At 43.7% G+C, this 17429-nt stretch overlaps 1 protein-coding gene across 3 annotated transcripts; it reads right to left on the bottom strand.

Annotated features, from left to right (window-relative positions):
* Positions 1 to 463: 463 nt before the first annotated feature.
* septin10 (septin 10) lies at positions 464 to 17347 on the bottom strand. 3 transcript variants are annotated; one of them, XM_015361697.2, is made up of 11 exons: positions 17195 to 17347; positions 15284 to 15352; positions 14548 to 14662; positions 13111 to 13306; positions 11990 to 12176; positions 8545 to 8706; positions 8169 to 8265; positions 7394 to 7562; positions 4241 to 4373; positions 3130 to 3320; positions 464 to 1896 (listed from the first exon to the last, which is right to left on the bottom strand). In XM_015361697.2, exons 1-11 carry the CDS (start codon positions 17222 to 17224, stop codon positions 1881 to 1883), a joined length of 1365 nt encoding a protein of 454 aa, XP_015217183.1. In that variant the 5' UTR covers positions 17225 to 17347; the 3' UTR covers positions 464 to 1880. The 3 variants fall into 3 exon arrangements, with proteins under 3 accessions (XP_015217183.1, XP_015217184.1, XP_006638083.2); XM_015361698.2 differs by lacking the exon at positions 17195 to 17347 and adding an exon at positions 16552 to 16699; XM_006638020.3 differs by lacking the exon at positions 15284 to 15352.
* Positions 17348 to 17429: the final 82 nt, after the last annotated feature.

The raw sequence follows: 17429 nt of genomic DNA, 5'->3' as shown, positions 1-17429 counted from the left end.
TAATTACCTAATCAAACTTATTTGCTTAATTGGGTAAGTTGAAGCCTTTCTAACAGGTTGAAAACTTCAGAAGAGGAGACCACTGAAACCTGCTGGACTGGGGCCCGTGACAGTCAGAGTTGAGCTCCTCTCCTTTAGGCCAGTTGTTTATTCATCTGTTACCAACCAGTCATTTCCGATGTGTTTTCTGGCATGTGTGAGGTGCTGTTAGCTTGAACAGAATGAGGGTTCCACATGGGTAACACTCTGCCAGTTGGCCTGACCAGGGCTTAGGATTTCCCTTATGGAGGAGACTTCTGTAGGCTTGACAGATCGGAAATGTGCCTTCTCATCAGCACTGTGTGTAGCACTGCAGAGACATCTTCATCTGAGTTGGAATTGGAGGTAATCTTTATTTTGGACAATAAAACTTAGGTCTAAGACCATTAGATTTCACATGTAGAAAAATGACAAGCATTCAACATTTTGGTAAGTAAAAACTTTTATTTTTGCTAAAAAACACTGTCCCTCAATAACACTGTATATTTAAATACAAGACTTTCTATATGAACGCTATATGTATGGTTCAAGGTGATCCTTGGATTGCTTATTCAAGTGGTCCTTCACAACAGAATGTGAGTTTTGAAACTGCTGGGCACCTAGTACCGAAATATACATCATGCTTGACGTAAACACTGTACTATTAGTACAATACAGCTCCCTTTCAGTTTCGTTTGCTGATAAACGATTACTAAATACAAAAGGGAAACAGAAGGCACTTGTAAGTTTTTTTTTTTTAAGGCAGCATGTGTTAAGTGTGGGATTTATTGGTATTAGGCTCACGGTACAAGCTTCATTCTCATATTTGCATAGTTTATAAGGCAGAAAAAAAACATCCTTACCAGATGCACGGCCCCCTGCCTGCGCTAGTGGAAGGAAGGTCTCTTAACTGATGTTTCACAAGGAGAATTTGCAACGCTCTGTACCACTTACAATTCGTATTAATAACTGTAGCAAATGTCTCTAACATCCTGTTCTCTGCAGTCAGCTAGCAGCAGTGACATGATGCTGATAAACACTGAGATTCAAACCACAGAGGACAGGAGTGCAAGGAGTCCATGTTTTTGGCCAGATGAAACGCTATACGCGTCTCACCCTTCTTACAGGGGCTTTGCTGCAGCTATGTAATGCTATGCTGCCCGGGCACAGACCCAGGTCTAGAGAAGAACAGGGCGTTTTCTCCAAGGCAGAAGGGCATAGCAACCCTGTGCATGTCAGCTTATGTGTTTAAAACCTTCCCTGGACAAGCTCTACCCTCCTCAATGAAGGTAACCAACACTAATCATTTCATGGATGGTGGATCAGTTCCCATCGGGGCCATGGTCCCTTTCTAAAGCCAGGAGTGAGCAAGTCTTGCTGCACAGGGTTGGGGGCTGGTCCACTCACTTTAACAAAGGCTGAGGGTCACGTTCAGGGTGTCAAGGGGAAACTTAACCTAGACACTTCATACTGGAACTCTGCTCTTTAAATACCCATGGCTCAAACCACGGCAGTACAGCCTTTTACATACAGAGCTGAAAAGGGGAGGAGGTATGAACAGAAATTGACTCTCACACAGAGAACAAGTCATGGAGGTGTAGCAAAAAGCAAAACAGCAACTCCCTTTTTTCTAGAGCAGGAAAAGGAACAAAGGAGGACATTAAAACAACAAAATAACTGAATATAGACATATACATACACACACACACATCATGGCCTAAGGCTGTACAACTGGCAGTAACTGTTAATAGACAACACTGTGAGACTTGCAGTGATGGTTGAGAATACCAAAGAGCGCTCATTCTCTATTTATTACAGTCTGTGTTTACCAGCGGGTAGATGTTCTCTTCAGAGGGCGGTCTTCACATGAACCCGGAGCTAAAGGCAAAGAGCAAAACAGAAATAAGCCTCTGTTTGTAGACTAAACTGAACTGCACATACCTAGAATACTACACTGACAGTTACTGATTCCTGTTCTTCAGTATGCAATGCGGTCTTAAGCAATTATTTAACAGATTCAACCCACTTATAATTTCAGATTTGCATATTTTTCACATTTGTGCTTCCAGCTTTCCTGTTTTTCGAAATTTTACTTTCTGCACACCCTGTAAACTGTGTGTTGCGTGTACACAACAGGTACACCTGGACATTTCTCAAAGGAGTTCTACACTGCTGAGGAAGACCTGTGGACAGATAGATCATAAAGACATGTAGAGAGACGGCTAATTTCCAAGTTGCAAAATTTCAGGTTTGGTCATTAAGAGTTTGCCTTCTCCAGGAAACTGGTCACTATTGGTTGTAGTCTTCAGCCCACGAGGGACACAGAGTCCTGTCACCGTGGTGCTGTTTGCTGACTTGGGAAAATCGATGTCTGTCTTCTGACTGACACAAGCTCAGCTCCAGTGTCATCATCTAGTCCAGTGCAGACCTCACACGAGGTCTCAAAAGTTTACTGATTTTTTAATGGGACTGCAGATCTCCTTGATAAGAGTTATGAAACAAATCTTCTGATTCCAGAAGAGAAAACGGCCAGGTGCCTTATAACCTCTGTCAAACTCGTCTGAGTCTCGCATTAATAACCTGGAAGTAAAACATTGGGCTATGTCCATGTTTTAACCAAAGAGAAGGCTCATCCCCAAAAAGTGACTAATATAGTAAAGAGAACTGATTCTGTTTTCCCCTGATCTGTCACACTGCACACCTTTCATGCTCCACTATTCTTATCATTTGAGCTACAGGGCGCCTGTTCCTTACGACAGCTTGCAAACTCATTTCCTATTGCTTCTGACAAGGTGTGCCTCCTGTTAACAAGACAGGCTATTACAGAACACATCCTGAGCAAGCCTCTTAAAAGTCCATCTCTGTGCAAAATACTGGGCACACCACTGGCATAACAGAGTACAAGTAAGATTATTTTCAAAGAGTATGTTACTAATTTCTTCATTTTTGTTTTTCTAAATATAAGTCACTAAAATTAATCAACTTAATTCCCAAAGTCCATAAAGAAAACTTGAACTCTAGCCATTAATTTAAAAATGGGACAGCATAGCCTTAATTCGAATATCAAAAGCAGGAGCAACACCGAAAAGGGAATTATGGCAAGAGGCTTACTTTTTACGATCTTTATCCTTTTTTATGTTCACACCAGATGAAGTATTAAAAGCCTGAGCCTGCAGGAGTTCTGTGGCAGCTCTTCTCTTGCTGAAAATATTGATTTCATCCTCCAGCAGCTTTCTCTTCTCCTCCAGCTTCATCCTTTCCTCCTGATGCACCCTCTTCAAGTGTTCGAACTTTCCCTGCAACTAAGAACCAGAGAGATGTTACTGCATAGCCACAGTACACCACAAGGGGGAAGCAAGAGCATGTAGCTGAATGTGTGGCAACCCTCTATAGGGCCACACATTGTAGACTGGCTTTCCCAACCTATTAGAGAACGTCAGTTTAAGTTCTTATTAGGGAGCTAAATACCTATGTGTTGTTTTAACACTTAATGCATGACAGCCCTGCTTCAGAGGTTAGGTGTAATAATGTTGGGTACTAGGGAATTAGCTGTATGGGACAGTGCACACCAGTCTATTAATGGCTCTGTTAAATTGCAATCTCTTTCTACAGCTCTGTTCACTACCTGAAAAATGTAGTTCATGCACGTTACAGGCTACTGGACTGCAGATCACTATTGAAGCTACTAACTTTTGACAGCAGTGCATCGTTAAAATCAAACAATTTGGGACAGGTCTTTTCTGACATTTTCAAAAAGAGGTGCTTTTGAAGTTGTAGAATAGGGTTCACCATATGGAAAATGGATGAATGTTGGAGACATTTAAAAAAAAAAAAACTGGTATTGCCCCCACAAAAGCAGGAAGCAAGCAGTCCACCTTGGTCCGTTTGCATAATACATTAGTAGTGGGAAAACAGGAATGTTAAAGAAGCATCCAGCTCCACACTTGTTCTCACCACAATCCTTTTTATTCTTTATCGCCATGACCAAGCTCCAAAACGTACTCACCCCAGTGAAAGTCAGCAGCTGTGATTTTATTAAGCATTTAGTAACTCTCAACAATTACAGTGAAGTACTTCAACTATCATCGCATTAAGATTTAAAAGTAACTTGTGGTCCGGGGTATTTCTCATCAAACCCACGTTGAGAGTAAAAAGACGAGCGTGACAAGACTGCGGGCCGCGTGTCTTCCCATGCGTTTCAGGGGCGGCGGAGTGGGGGTACCTCTCTCTCGGCCTCCTTCAGCTCGGTCTCCTTCTCCTTCACCCGCTGCACGAACATCTGCCTCATCTCCTCCTCGCGCCGCTGCAGCTCGCTCAGGAACTCCTGTCGCTTGGCCTCGTAGGTCTGCTGCAGGCTGGGGGCAGAGCGAGAGGGCCTTCAGGACGTGCCCCCATCGAGCTCCTTCCTTTACCCTGCTGTTTTCACACTCCATCAAATAGTCATTTAACGGCTTGCCTTTTCAATCCAAAAGGTTCAAACCTATTTGCATTCCCAAATGCTCCATACAAGTCTCAGCGTTATACTTGTGGCACTATGCAAAGCAAGAAAAAAAATGCTCTATGACAGCACTGAAGATGAAATCCATTTCTATGGTCCTTAATATTTTTTAATATTCCTTACACTTATGTAGCTCTTTTCTGGACACTCCACTCAAAGTGCTTTCCAGGTAATGGGGACTCCCCTCCACCACCACCAATGTGCAGCCCCACCTGGATGATGTGACGGCAGCCATAGTGCGCCATTATACTCACCCCACATCAGCTATCAGTGGGGAGGAGGACAGAGTAATAAAGTCAGTTCATAGAGGGGGAGGCCATGAGTTTTAGAGGCCAGGGGGGAAATTTGGCCAGGACACCAGGGTAACACCCCTACTCTTTTCGAAAAACACCCTAGGATTTTTAATGACTCCAGAGAGTCAGGACCTCAGTTTTACGTCTCATCTAAAGGAGAACGCCTACACCATGAATCCTTCCCTGTGTATTAAATAAGAACATGCAGTAACACATCATTCAAAAGCTATTGTGATCCAACAAGATGCCACGTAACTGCTGCCAGACAAGTGCTTCTGCTTTAGGGGATTCAGTGTGTCCAGGAATGCAGCATTCACACACATGAACCAGCCCCTCCTGCCTGTCAGTAATAAAAGCACGTGATCACAAAGATAGACCATTTCATAGAAGGATGTGCAGCAAAGCCTCTGGCCAGGGGATAGAGACCAGCTGGTTAGATTCCAGGCTGCACTGCCTGCTGACTGAGGCTGGAGTGTTAGACTGCAGTCACTGTGCTCCTGCTTGCTGGCCAACTTCAAAAACATCTGATCATGTCAAGATCAAATGGCAAGCAAATCTGTCATGCAGCAGTTTTTAGTTGTTCAGAGTTGCAAGGTGTGGTTTAAAGAAGCTCTGATTCTGGGCTGATCTCCACCCATGATACAAATCCCTCAGGTCGTGCTTCAGTCACTCCAGCCTGGCTCCACTGCCCCCGCCTCAGGCACCAACCAGCAATACTGCGTTAACCAAGCGATTAAGTACAAACACTAAGTGGAAGTGAATCAAGTAGCAGGAATGCAGGTAGCCATAATAGTGCACCCTGCTATCACAACCCACACATAAAAAGCACATTTGGGATAAGCTGTACCCAGAAGGGAGATCCTGCGTCATTTTTGGCGTCGCACATCAATTCTCCACAGCTCGGTAATCCCAATTACCCAACAAACCGCACGCTATCTGCCCTGCTTTAAAACCAATCGCGTCAGCTTCCAAATTCATGTGCAGACAAAGCCTTTCATTGCCCAAGTGTTAACGCATACATTTGAAAGAGACCAGCCCTGATAATATCATATGGCCTCACTGTAAACGCTGGGCAAAACAATGACCTTGCAGGAAGATCCAATGCCAAATCTTACTGAGCCTCAATGGGTCAGACCTTGGGAGTCTGACTACCTCTTTAGTCAGAAGCCCCACCCCCAAAACTACCCCAGCAAAGGCTTTCCAATAGAACACGTCTACAAATAGGCAGGGGTGCTTCAAGACTCCAAAACCTTCAAATCGAAGTGTCGATACAGAAAGAGGATTTCACAGTTCACTTAATATTGCACTCAGAAATGACACCCTAGACTTTCTCGAGAAACAGTGAAAATGAAAAGTGCGAGCACTGGGAAGTGGCTAACACTATGCTTTTTTTAAAACCAGTCCCAGATACGTAATCTTATTGTGCGCATGTCCAGGAATCAACCCCATCCCCCCCAAAAACAAATTTTATAAACCAAACGCTTTCACTCGAATCTAAGACCGAATTTTCAATTCCAATGCACAACGACGTATTTCTATTTAACAACTATCGCTTTTAACTTTGAAAAACAAAATGTCAGTCTGCTATCAAAGCGGCGCTCTGTACAAGATAAAAGCTGGCAATCTGGTGACTGGTGGAGTTGTTTTTAAAGGATTTGAAGAATGTCAGGAATGTTCTGCCACATGGGGTTAAGTAAACATTTCCCAGAGTTTTTAAGGAGGCTTAAAAAGAGAGGATATAAAACCAAGAACAAAGTAACAGTATAACAGAGCTGAGGTATGAGGACTGCAAAAAGCTTAGAGGGATAAGAGCTGTTTAATATATTTTGTTAAGGTATTTGGTTTGGGATCTACATTGCATGCTTTTCTTTTTCTCAAATGCTAATAATTAAAAGTACTTCTTCAATGCCATATTTTGATGTTTTAACTGGGTATCAATCCCAGCAGAAATTCACTTTTTGACATGAATGTTTTAAAGAAAACATGCAGAGTCAAATTTTGGGAGTCCTCTTCAGAAAAACAGCCTACAACCTGACAGCTGGTTTCCCTGTAGGGTTGGAAATACAAGCATTCATACGAATGAGCACAGCACATGTTCTGCGCTTGCCTTACTGGAAGTCAATATCAAATGCATTTTAGGATAGTCACTTTTATGAACCATCCTGAAGATAATTACACTACATATCTCCATCCATCCATTTTCTAACAGCTCCTTACAATTCAGGGTTGCAGGGGAGCTACAGCCTACCCCAGCAAGCAACGGGTACAAGACGGGGTTTAACACCAGACAGGACGCCAGTTCAGAGACATAAACGTGCACACAGTCACAGGAAGGGCCAATATTTCCAGAAGCCAATTAACCTAACAGTATGTCTGGACTGCGTGAAATCCATGTGAACATGGGGAGAACATACAGACTCCACACAGACAGTACCCCAAGTCTGGAATCAAGCCCAGGGCCCCAGCGTTGCGTGGAAGCAATGGATACACTACGTCCTTACATTCCAATCTTCTTTAGCTACCTTCTGTAAGAAGTACCTGGACCACACAAGCCCAAGTCCACGCTGCCCAGAGGAAAGCCCACCTGACTGGCTTGCTCTCGGGGTCGGTGTCCTTGAAGCCCATCTCCTCCAGCTTGCAGCGGCGGTACAGCTCGTAGTGGCGCGTGTGGGTCTGCTCCCGCAGGTCCTCCATGTTCACACAGATCAGCATCTCCCTCAGCTTCACGAAGTCGCAGTGGTTCTCATTCTCCACTGGAGCAACAAGGTCACACACACAGGGCTCGATTCACATCGCGCACACCCCGTGCCAGAAAAGCCGTCGGCACTTTCCGAGTTCAACCGGTGGTGGTGTTCAGAACGTGAGCTTTAAAGCCGATATCACAGCTGCGATGCACTAACACATGTGGAAGAACTGAGCATTTGAAAACTATTTTTCATAAGACAAGACAAGTCTCTCCTATTAAGACGTAGTTAAGCGAGATTTGAGGCAGCTTTAAATTTTAGGATTTGTCGACTGACACATGCGTACTCACAAAATAAATGGCTAAATCAATTGTTGCCACTTCAGTCTTCAGTCAGACTGAGAAAGCATTCACCAGCCTTCAAAAGTGGCTTGAACAATACAACCACCTTAAAAGGTGTGATTTGTTATCAAAATATTCAAATCAAACCCTGAAAAGCCTACTTATATTCCCCAGGATGCACAATATCTACTGTAACAAGCAGCTAGGAACTAGCATCCTCTTCTGTGGCTGAAATGTTTCTAATTCATGAGGAAACAGGAGACTAGTATAACATCCATATGGAAGCAGGACGACTTTGCATAAAACGTCACAATCAGCAATACAAATACATTACCTTGTACAACACCCCAAGGGTACTGTCGTGCTTTGACCATCTTGTTACCAATCTTCACTTCCTCCGTACTGCCAACAACAGCAAACGGGAGGTGACCCTGAAGGAAGAAAACAGCCTCAACTTAGACTGAAATCACAGAACGTTGAACAATTCCGCATGGTGGCCGCCATTACAAGCAGCGGATTGCACTGTTCCGGGGAAGTTGAGATGCAGAAGCAGAAAGGATTCTTGTCCTAAAACTGATTTTTGCCATAGTTTTATCGTCATTTTGTAGTCTATGGAGATCGACTGTAATAAATCGAATCCTTCTACTCCCCCGGCTCGACGTTCATGCAAAGCAAACCTAGGGCAGAGTGCATGAGGCACACACACTCACGTTCATGGCTGTATTGATCTTGGCCACGCTCTCGTCATCAATGGGAAACTGGTATATCTGGACTCCATTGCTGACAAGTTCACTCATGATCTTGATCTTGAATTTGTGCAGTTCGCTCTTGGAGATCGTATCTGCTTTGGCAATAACTGGAATAATGTTGACCTAGAAAACACAATGTGGTGAAGGGATTTTAGGCACGCATGCAGACATAGGTGTTTGCAAGAAATGAAGATTTAAATACCCCAACCAATAAAAACCATTTAACCTAAACCATTTAATGCTTGTTAAAGTCACAATTCAAGACATGATAAGTTTACATTGTAAGTATTCAGACCACTTCACTCCTTATAATTAAATTAAGTTTTAAGTTAAATAAATTAACTTTTAGGATCTAGCATATTCATTTCTCATCTAACTTGCACAGTATTGAGCATTAGGGCAGAGCGTGGCTCTGTGGCTAAGGATCTGCACCTGCGGCTGGAAGGTTGCCGGTTCAAATCCTGCGGCTGGCAGAGGAATCCTACTCCGTTGGGCCCCTGAGCAAGGCCCTTAATCCCAGCTGCTCCAGGGGCGCCGTATAAATGGCTGACTCTGCGCTCTGACCCCAAGCTGCTCTCTTTGCCTGTGTGTCTCATGGAGAGCAAGCTGGTGTATGCGAGAACTTTGTAATGCAGAAATTGTGTATGGCCAATAAAGTGATCTTAATCTTAACGAAGCCAGATGCTTCTTGCACTACACAGACTGGCATCAGCCCGCCTGTCTGGATCAGCACAGCGTGCATCTTGACGAAGAGGAGAAAAGTGTAAAGCAGGAGAGAACGGGCCGCTGGAACAGGCAGGATTGGGAACAAAGAAGTCACTTCCAGTTGCTTCGAGATGCTTCCCATGTTTACAAAGTAGCGTCCCACCCAAACCGCTGACATTCAACCAGCTTCAGGGTGGAGCAAGACAGGCTTTCTGTGCAGCCTGACCACAGACAAAAATGTCCAGCCCAGTTGAATCTGGTTTCTGGACTGGTTCTTATTTTAGTTTCGTAGCTCCTACGGTTTGTGTCGAGTGACACTACTGGTCTGTGGACCAGGAGGCTCCTGTCATGCAAAAACAGACACTCCTTTTATACAAAGAACATCTGCAGAGCCCTGCAAAAGTATTCACTCCCTTCCAATGATGTCCCATTTTGTTGAATCAAAGCGATGTTTCTTTGCTGGTGTTTAAGTCAGACCATAATTATGCGAGACTCCAGGATGTACCCATGAAGGTCTTTAGATCATACTGTTTTATCTCTTCTTGAAAAAGACACACCTGCCAAGTGATGAGCTACTCTGAGATTTTCAAAGACTTAAGTATTTATAATATTCCTCTAGTAAAAAGTTACAAAAATCCATAAATACAGGACATACAGTACATACATACTGCAACTAATGGATCCCTCTATATTATTCATTCAAGCCACCAGACAACATTTGTTTCTGTCTGTGGACATTTATCCTACAGTATATGATATCATATAAAAGTAATTTTAAAATGCATACACTTTGTAATGAGAGAGGAGCTACAAAGTCAGAGCAAGCTTGCAAAGTAGTGCATCAACCAAAAAAATCTAATGAATTAAAACTGAATAATGCTTTTCTCACTGCTATAATCCACTTTCCGATTTCAACCAGAAACCAAGCAGAAGTAAAACACAAAACGCTGGTTGAATTTAATTAAGGCCAGCCTGTCTGTGAAACCTAACTGCAGTTGAAGCCAGACAAGAGACTACAAGTTGGCTCAAGTCTTAAGGTTATGGGAGATGAAAGCCTGTTTGATCTCGTCAGTGGGATGGGATTTCAAGGGAAACCAAGCAATTAAGACTGGAAATCACCAAATGTTGTAAATTAGCATAATCCTGCTTTGCTGCTTTAATTCGTTTTTCACCTTTTTCCCCTATTACTCTGAAAAAAGCATACGGTATATGCCCATCCAAATGCAATCTGTTTCCTTTTCATTTTCTCTGATGTACTTCCCAGTAATAGAGGGCATGTTCATATAGGATTCTTCCAATGAAATGAAGAACAAAAACACCCTATTCAGAGGCTAGGCATGAGCAAGGCATTTCTTTACCAGTTAGGCCAATTCCATTTCTTCACACTTGCTGTTTTTACAGTAAGAGCTGCACAAGTCTTACGCTTGAATAGCCGATGATGTTTCAGAATATACCCAGATATTTAGTGTGGCAGAAGGGTTATTTATGTAATGAAGACATGCTTCCATCACACATTTTATCATGTCAATCACCCATTTAACTTCCTGTCACAGTTTGCTCACTATTCTGAAACAACTGCTTTCCCTTTTCCTTTCACACCAACGACAGTCCAAATAAGTACATCACGCTTCTCTCTCTACCTTGGACATTTTATTCTGACTGGGTGCTGACAGTATGTGCAGAACAGTGCACATATGCACGTATGTGCGGAACCCAAGACCCCATTGAGATTAGTAGCCAACTCAAACCGAGTAACGGCACCTTTTGTCAGTCAAACCTTAACAGAGCCCGTGAGAAACCCAGAGACACACAGTGTCAGTGGAAAAGGTTATTTGCCTTATACTTTACATGGAGGCATCTGGCACAGAAATGCCAATAAAAAGAGCTTGTAGCAGCTTGTCTGATGAACAAAGAGTTATGTAACGTATGTTTAGAAATGTTTAGTATCTGTGATTTATGACTGCGTTCTACAATTTGGACACTCATAGATCTGATCATTTCAGTGTCTGAAATTTCAAAATCTGTGATCTTAAGCAAAATACAAATATAAATGTCATATTAAATTATAACTTTCTATAAATACTGATGAAGAGTCTGGTCAGAATATTGTTATTGATAAATTACAGAACGTTAAGTGAACAGTAATTCACAGGTGAGTGGTAGAGATATAAATGGATTATAGAACATTTAAATCTGTGACTTCACCTTCCAAGATCACTCATTGCTTCAGAGTTTCCCCATGTGCCAATTTTGCAAATCATAAAAAAACAGTATATAACCATTGCTAAAGTTTCTTAACATGAAACAGATCTACAACTGCCACAGTTATTTGTACTTTCATCACTAACTTACTTTCCAAACTTTAACTGCTTAAATGTGCACAAAACAAGACTGCAGAAGACAAGTATTTGAGTCCCAATGGTCCAGAGATTATCTCAGATATCAAAGCATTTAGGGAACAGAGAGCACGACTACCCCTCTGGATGGGACGCCAGTCAGTAGTCCCCATTCTAGCAGCTGGGCGGACTGGAGCAACTAGGGTAAAGCACCTCACTCGAGGTACAACAGCAAGGACTCAAACCCACAACCCACCCTTCATGAGTTCAGAGACTTCCCCACCACACTGTGCCCCAATACATCGGCGCCTGCATATAACTAAAGGCCATTGCTTCAAGAGCCTTGCTATGCTTGTCCCTCATACCTTGCTGTCCAGTTTCTTCATGGTGACCAGGTCCAGGGATTTGAGGGAGTGCCCTGAGGGGGCGATGAAGTACAGGCAGGCGTGGATTCGAGAGTCGTGGTAGTTGTGCAGGGAGCGCTTGATTTTCAGCTCCTCCTGCAGGTATGACTCAAACTGGGTGTCAATGTAGTCCACCACGTGCTGGTAGCTGGGTGGGCAGAAAAGGAAAGCCCGTCAATGAAAGAAACGCGTCGCCATCGTCGACAAGTCAGCAGCAAAAAAACATGCAGAAGAAGATAAACACATACAAATGGTTAAAGGGCGTTATGGATCCTTAAAGACAGCAGGTCAATACTTGAACACAGTCATTAAGGAAAACACTACCAGGTCCAATATTCTGATGGAGCTATGAAAGATGTAACCATCTCAGCCACATTCTTTGCAGATTTCAATCTGCTGTTCTTAATGTTTTTCTAGAAAGTCAAGAAAATTATTTTCAATTTCCATGCTAGGAAATAAAAAATCATGGTGATTAGTACAGAAAATTTTGATAACCCTGAAATGTGTGTTATAAGTACTGACTGTAATGACATTGCAAGCTAATATAAACAACGTTTTTACATATTAAAATGGAAACTTTCTAAAAAAAAAGGGTACTTTTGTGATTAATACAGGTGTGGAATTTAATGGAAAAGGAGGGCTTAGTGATCCATCCCATTCACCTGACTAGAGAACAGAGACCATCTCACTGTTTTATCACACACAGCATGTGGCAAGAGAGAATTTGAAAATTAGTCCACCATTTTCTAACCGTGTTATCCAATTCAGGGTTACAGGGAAGCCAGTGCATTTCATAGCAAACATTAAGCGCAAGGCATGGTACACACTGAATGGGATACCAGACAATCACAGGGTACACACAAACACAAACGCACTCACACCAGGGCCAGTTTTCCCAGAAGCCAACTGACATGCCAGTATGACTGTGGGAGAAAACCGGAAAACCTGGAGGATACCCATATGAACACCAAGAGAACATACAGACTCCACACAGATAGCACTCAGGGAATTGAACCCATGCTCCAGCGCCATGCCACCCCCTTTTTCCCCATGCAGCTTAGTGGAACTGAAACAGCTCTTACCTTTCCTGTTTGTTCATTTGATCTCCAAATCCCACAGTGTTGACGATGGTGAGCTTCAGCCGCACATTGCTCTCCTGCAGGTCGTAGGTCTGCGCACGCAGCCTGACCTTGGGCTCAAAGTGGGAAGACTCGAAGTTCTCGAAGTTTGTGCTGAACAGCGTGTCCATGAGGGTGGACTTCCCGATGCCCGTTTCCCCTGGACGCAAAATTAAAAGAACAAAAAAAGACAGGCCTATAGTGAGAAGTTCGCCAACTCTCTCCTCACACACACGCAGTATGCACAGCCCTGTCGGCAGTAAGAGTGCAACTTCAATCTCCAGCTCGTTAGCAGGTGAGAGCCTGGAAAATGTTCCAATTAAGCAATTTGTTAAGCAGCCACTTGCACAGAAAACCAGCCAGTAGAGTCTGGGGGACTTGAGAATCCAAAAGAACGAAGGCCTGATCCTGATTTAGGCTGACCAGAACAACATCCTGCAGAGCTCCCCAGGTGTGGTATTCAAATCTTCAGCATGCAAATACCACATCAGGAAGAGGACTAAATAAGCTCAAGACTTAGCTGGACCAACTTAAACTCTCTACACAAGTCTGACACTGCACTTCATTTAAGGGGACTCACAGCCCCGCTGGCCTGCGGGACAGGACCGCAGTGTCCAGACTCACAGCCCCGCTGGCCTGCGGGACAGGACCGCAGTGTCCAGACTCACAGCCCCGCTGGCCTGCGGGACAGGACCGCAGTGTCCAGACTCACAGCCCCGCTGGCCTGCGGGACAGGACCGCAGTGTCCAGACTCACAGCCCCGCTGGCCTGCGGGACAGGACCGCAGTGTCCAGACTCACAGCCCCGCTGGCCTGCGGGACAGGACCGCAGTGTCCAGACTCACAGCCCCGCTGGCCTGCGGGACAGGACCGCAGTGTCCAGACTCACAGCCCCGCTGGCCTGCGGGACAGGACCGCAGTGTCCAGACTCACAGCCCCGCTGGCCTGCGGGACAGGACCGGGGGAAGCCGGACTCACTGCCCCACTGGACTGCGGGACAGGACCGGGGGAAGCCGGACTCACTGCCCCACTGGACTGCGGGACAGGACCGGGGGAGGCCGGACTCACTGCCCCGCTGGACTGCGGGACAGGACCACAGTGTCCAGACTCACAGCCCCGCTGGACTGCGGGACAGGACTGGAGTGTCAGAACGCACAGCCCCGCTGGACTGCAGGACAGGACCACAGTGTCCAGACTCACAGTCCTGCTGGACTGCGGGACAGGACTGGAGTGTCAGAACGCACAGCCCCGCTGGACTGCGGGACAGGACCGGGGGAGTCCGGACTCACAGCTCCGCTGGACTGTAACAGACCAGCATTTTGTTTTTAATCAGCAATAGTAGTAGGGCTAGATCCACCCCGTTTGTCACAACATCAAATGTACCACCAAAAGCAGCCCTCACCGATACACAGAATATTGAAACAGAAGCCCCTGTTGGTGGATTTGTTGACCAGTTGATCTGGCAGACTGTCGAAGCCAACATGACCGGACAAGGAGAGAGGGCGTGCATTTTTGTCCTGGAGGGAAGAAATAAAAAAACAAAATCGCTTTTTTGTTTCCCATTACATTTAGCAAAACACACATTGTTCAGCCAGAGCTAATGATTATCTGAACAGATTTCACCATTGCAACATTACTAAACCCTAATAAGCAAAGAATAAACCTTCCAAATATTTCCCATTTATATAATACATGTGACCATTCGCGTCATTCTTAATCCTATTCTGAAAGAAATCGAACTGCTAATATGGTTCATGTGAATAAGGGGTCTTAAATCAGCATATATCTTTTCAAAAGCTTACCTAAAATTTAAATAACAATTCTGCTGAAATGTTAAGCAGCCATACTTGATATAGCTACAGCTATACCACTCAAAATTACCTCCATTAAATCTTAACAGGACTACAAGTATATAAACTACCACACAGACTCTAAAATTGTTTTAACTTTGTTATCTTAATACCATATTTTAATATGTCTATTAATAAAATAATTATGTGTATTTCATTAACAAGACAAACAGTGGGCACTATTTTCACAACTCAAAGGATACTGAGCACAAGGAGTGTTTTGGATAAAGTTTTCTCAAGTCTAAGGCCTGTTCTGGGTGCTTCCTGCCTTGTCCAAAGAAATCATACCAATTTTTGACCTAACCCTCCCTGCACTGGCCTACTGGGTGGTCTCGATCTCTGGAGATACTGACATGTCTGAAAATGGGGGAAAAGAACAAGCGCTCGTTACACCTCTCACTACTACTCACAACACAAAGCTAATTAAGATACTGAACGTTTCCTTTTTAAAAGGAGAGTAAACTAGTGTTTGAAGGGTTTTCCCCCATTAAAGAATATTGTTCTAATTCAGAATAGTCTGCAGATCTGATAACATCTAAATGGGTCCTAACAGAAGCCCGATACAGTATCTCTCAGTTTCAGTCATTACATTAATTACTGTATACTGTACATCAGATTTAAATATCCAGGACTCTTAATATGTGGCAGACGTTCAATAAGTATTGAACACTGTGCTAGAACTATATAAATGATTTTGACTTTAATGGTCGCATAAAAACTGATAAATGGGCAACATGCAACCTACTTTGTTACTCCCGATTTGATCGTTTTCAAATCCTGTAAAAACACTAAACCCTTTGGGACAGATTAACATCTATTTGGGGTTTGTTACTTCAAGCTGAAAAATACTACTAGACATTTGTAAATATTACTATAACCAGGTGTTTTCATTCAAAAATAAAACTGAGCTTTGAAAGGCTAATTCTAACATTTTACGCTGGTGGTTACTCCTTAAAAAGAAAAACTAGCATGCTTCAAAAGATGTCAATGGCACGAACACGCACTTAGCCAGAATACCATCTTGTATCTCTTCACCTTTATTTTACAACACACAGCACAGAAATATTTGTAAGAACTCGTAAACACGGCGTCCCACTCAACGCCCTTTTGTGTTTTTTTTTTTAGCTATTCTGTCTGGACAGATGTTACGACGACTCAGTGGCACCGAGACTGTGTTACACAAACAGGTTTATTTCCAGTTCAACGACCCGTTTTAAAATGCGCAACTTTCTTTTCAGCCGTTTTAAACCTTTTTTAAACAAACCAAAACCAAATAACATTTCCGCTCAGTAAATAACTCCCCTCAAAGGAGTTAAAATTAGCAGAGCTAGACAAAGCACACTTTTGTTTCTCCTGCCGCTACAACAGCGCCAGCGTTTGCAAGATCACGGGCTGTTGCATCGCTCATGTAACATCATTAATTGATGTAACAACCACTGCTTGGAAAATTATTGTTTTCAGCACACGTTTGAAATCATCTGCCTCTTTTGGACGCTTCTGAATCAGTTTCTGCGGTCTTTCCCGGCAGACGGGCAGCCCGATTCTGAATGCCCCACCCTGTTAGTCCCCGTCCTTTCCATTGGCGGAGATGGGGTGTCTCCTGCCTGTGCCCCCTTATTGATTTCGTAGGACAAGGGGGTTTCCTCCAGCCATCGACCTCCGCCTGCGGTGTGGGTTTAGCTACCTGTCCTTTTGTTAAGCAAAACTGACTGATCCGTCACCCGTCCCATTTGGTTCCGCGTTAAACTTTATGAACGAATAATAGAGCGCTAGCTAAGTAACGACGTAAAAACGGTGTGTCAGCTTTTTTTCATGCGCACGAAAAGCTATATATTTCACTTTTAATCACGTTTAAAATGCTAAAACATTAAGAAATGGATCAATAGAACTGAATATCCATTTTGATTCTTAATGTAAACTTAAATTATTATATCCATGGAATTCTACTTTATTTTTTTTCCCTCCGGTACAATAAGTGAAAAAGCCCGTGTGTCGTAACCCTTCATCGTCTTCTTTTTCCAGATTCGTTTCAACACGGTTTACCCCTCCGTAAAGCTTGGCGACAGACGAAGTGACACTCCCAAAATTTAGATTTCTCTCAGAGAAGCCAGAGACGTGCTATCGGGCAACACTCAAGTTTTCTTTCAAACGTTTCACGCTAGCATGCAACTCTCCACACAGATACAACAGATCACGTACCAGCTGCCGGGCTACATCAGACGAGGCCATTGTTTAGAACGGAAAAATTATTATTGCGATGTTAATTACAAAAAAACAAAAAGTGGGTGAAGAAACTGGCCCAACCCTCTACAAAAGCTTCCAGCTGAATAATCTGGCAGGGTCAGTCAGTCACGGCTGGAATGCGAACATTTTACACGGCTTGAAAAGACCCGCCAGGGGTGGGCAGACGTCAAAAATTAAAACTAACTATTGG

This window comes from Lepisosteus oculatus, chromosome 13, assembly GCF_040954835.1.
Source record: "Lepisosteus oculatus isolate fLepOcu1 chromosome 13, fLepOcu1.hap2, whole genome shotgun sequence".
NCBI classification, from domain to species: domain Eukaryota; kingdom Metazoa; phylum Chordata; class Actinopteri; order Semionotiformes; family Lepisosteidae; genus Lepisosteus; species Lepisosteus oculatus.
Note: the sequence above shows the minus strand (reverse complement) of the source record. Positions and strands in the feature narration are given on the sequence as shown.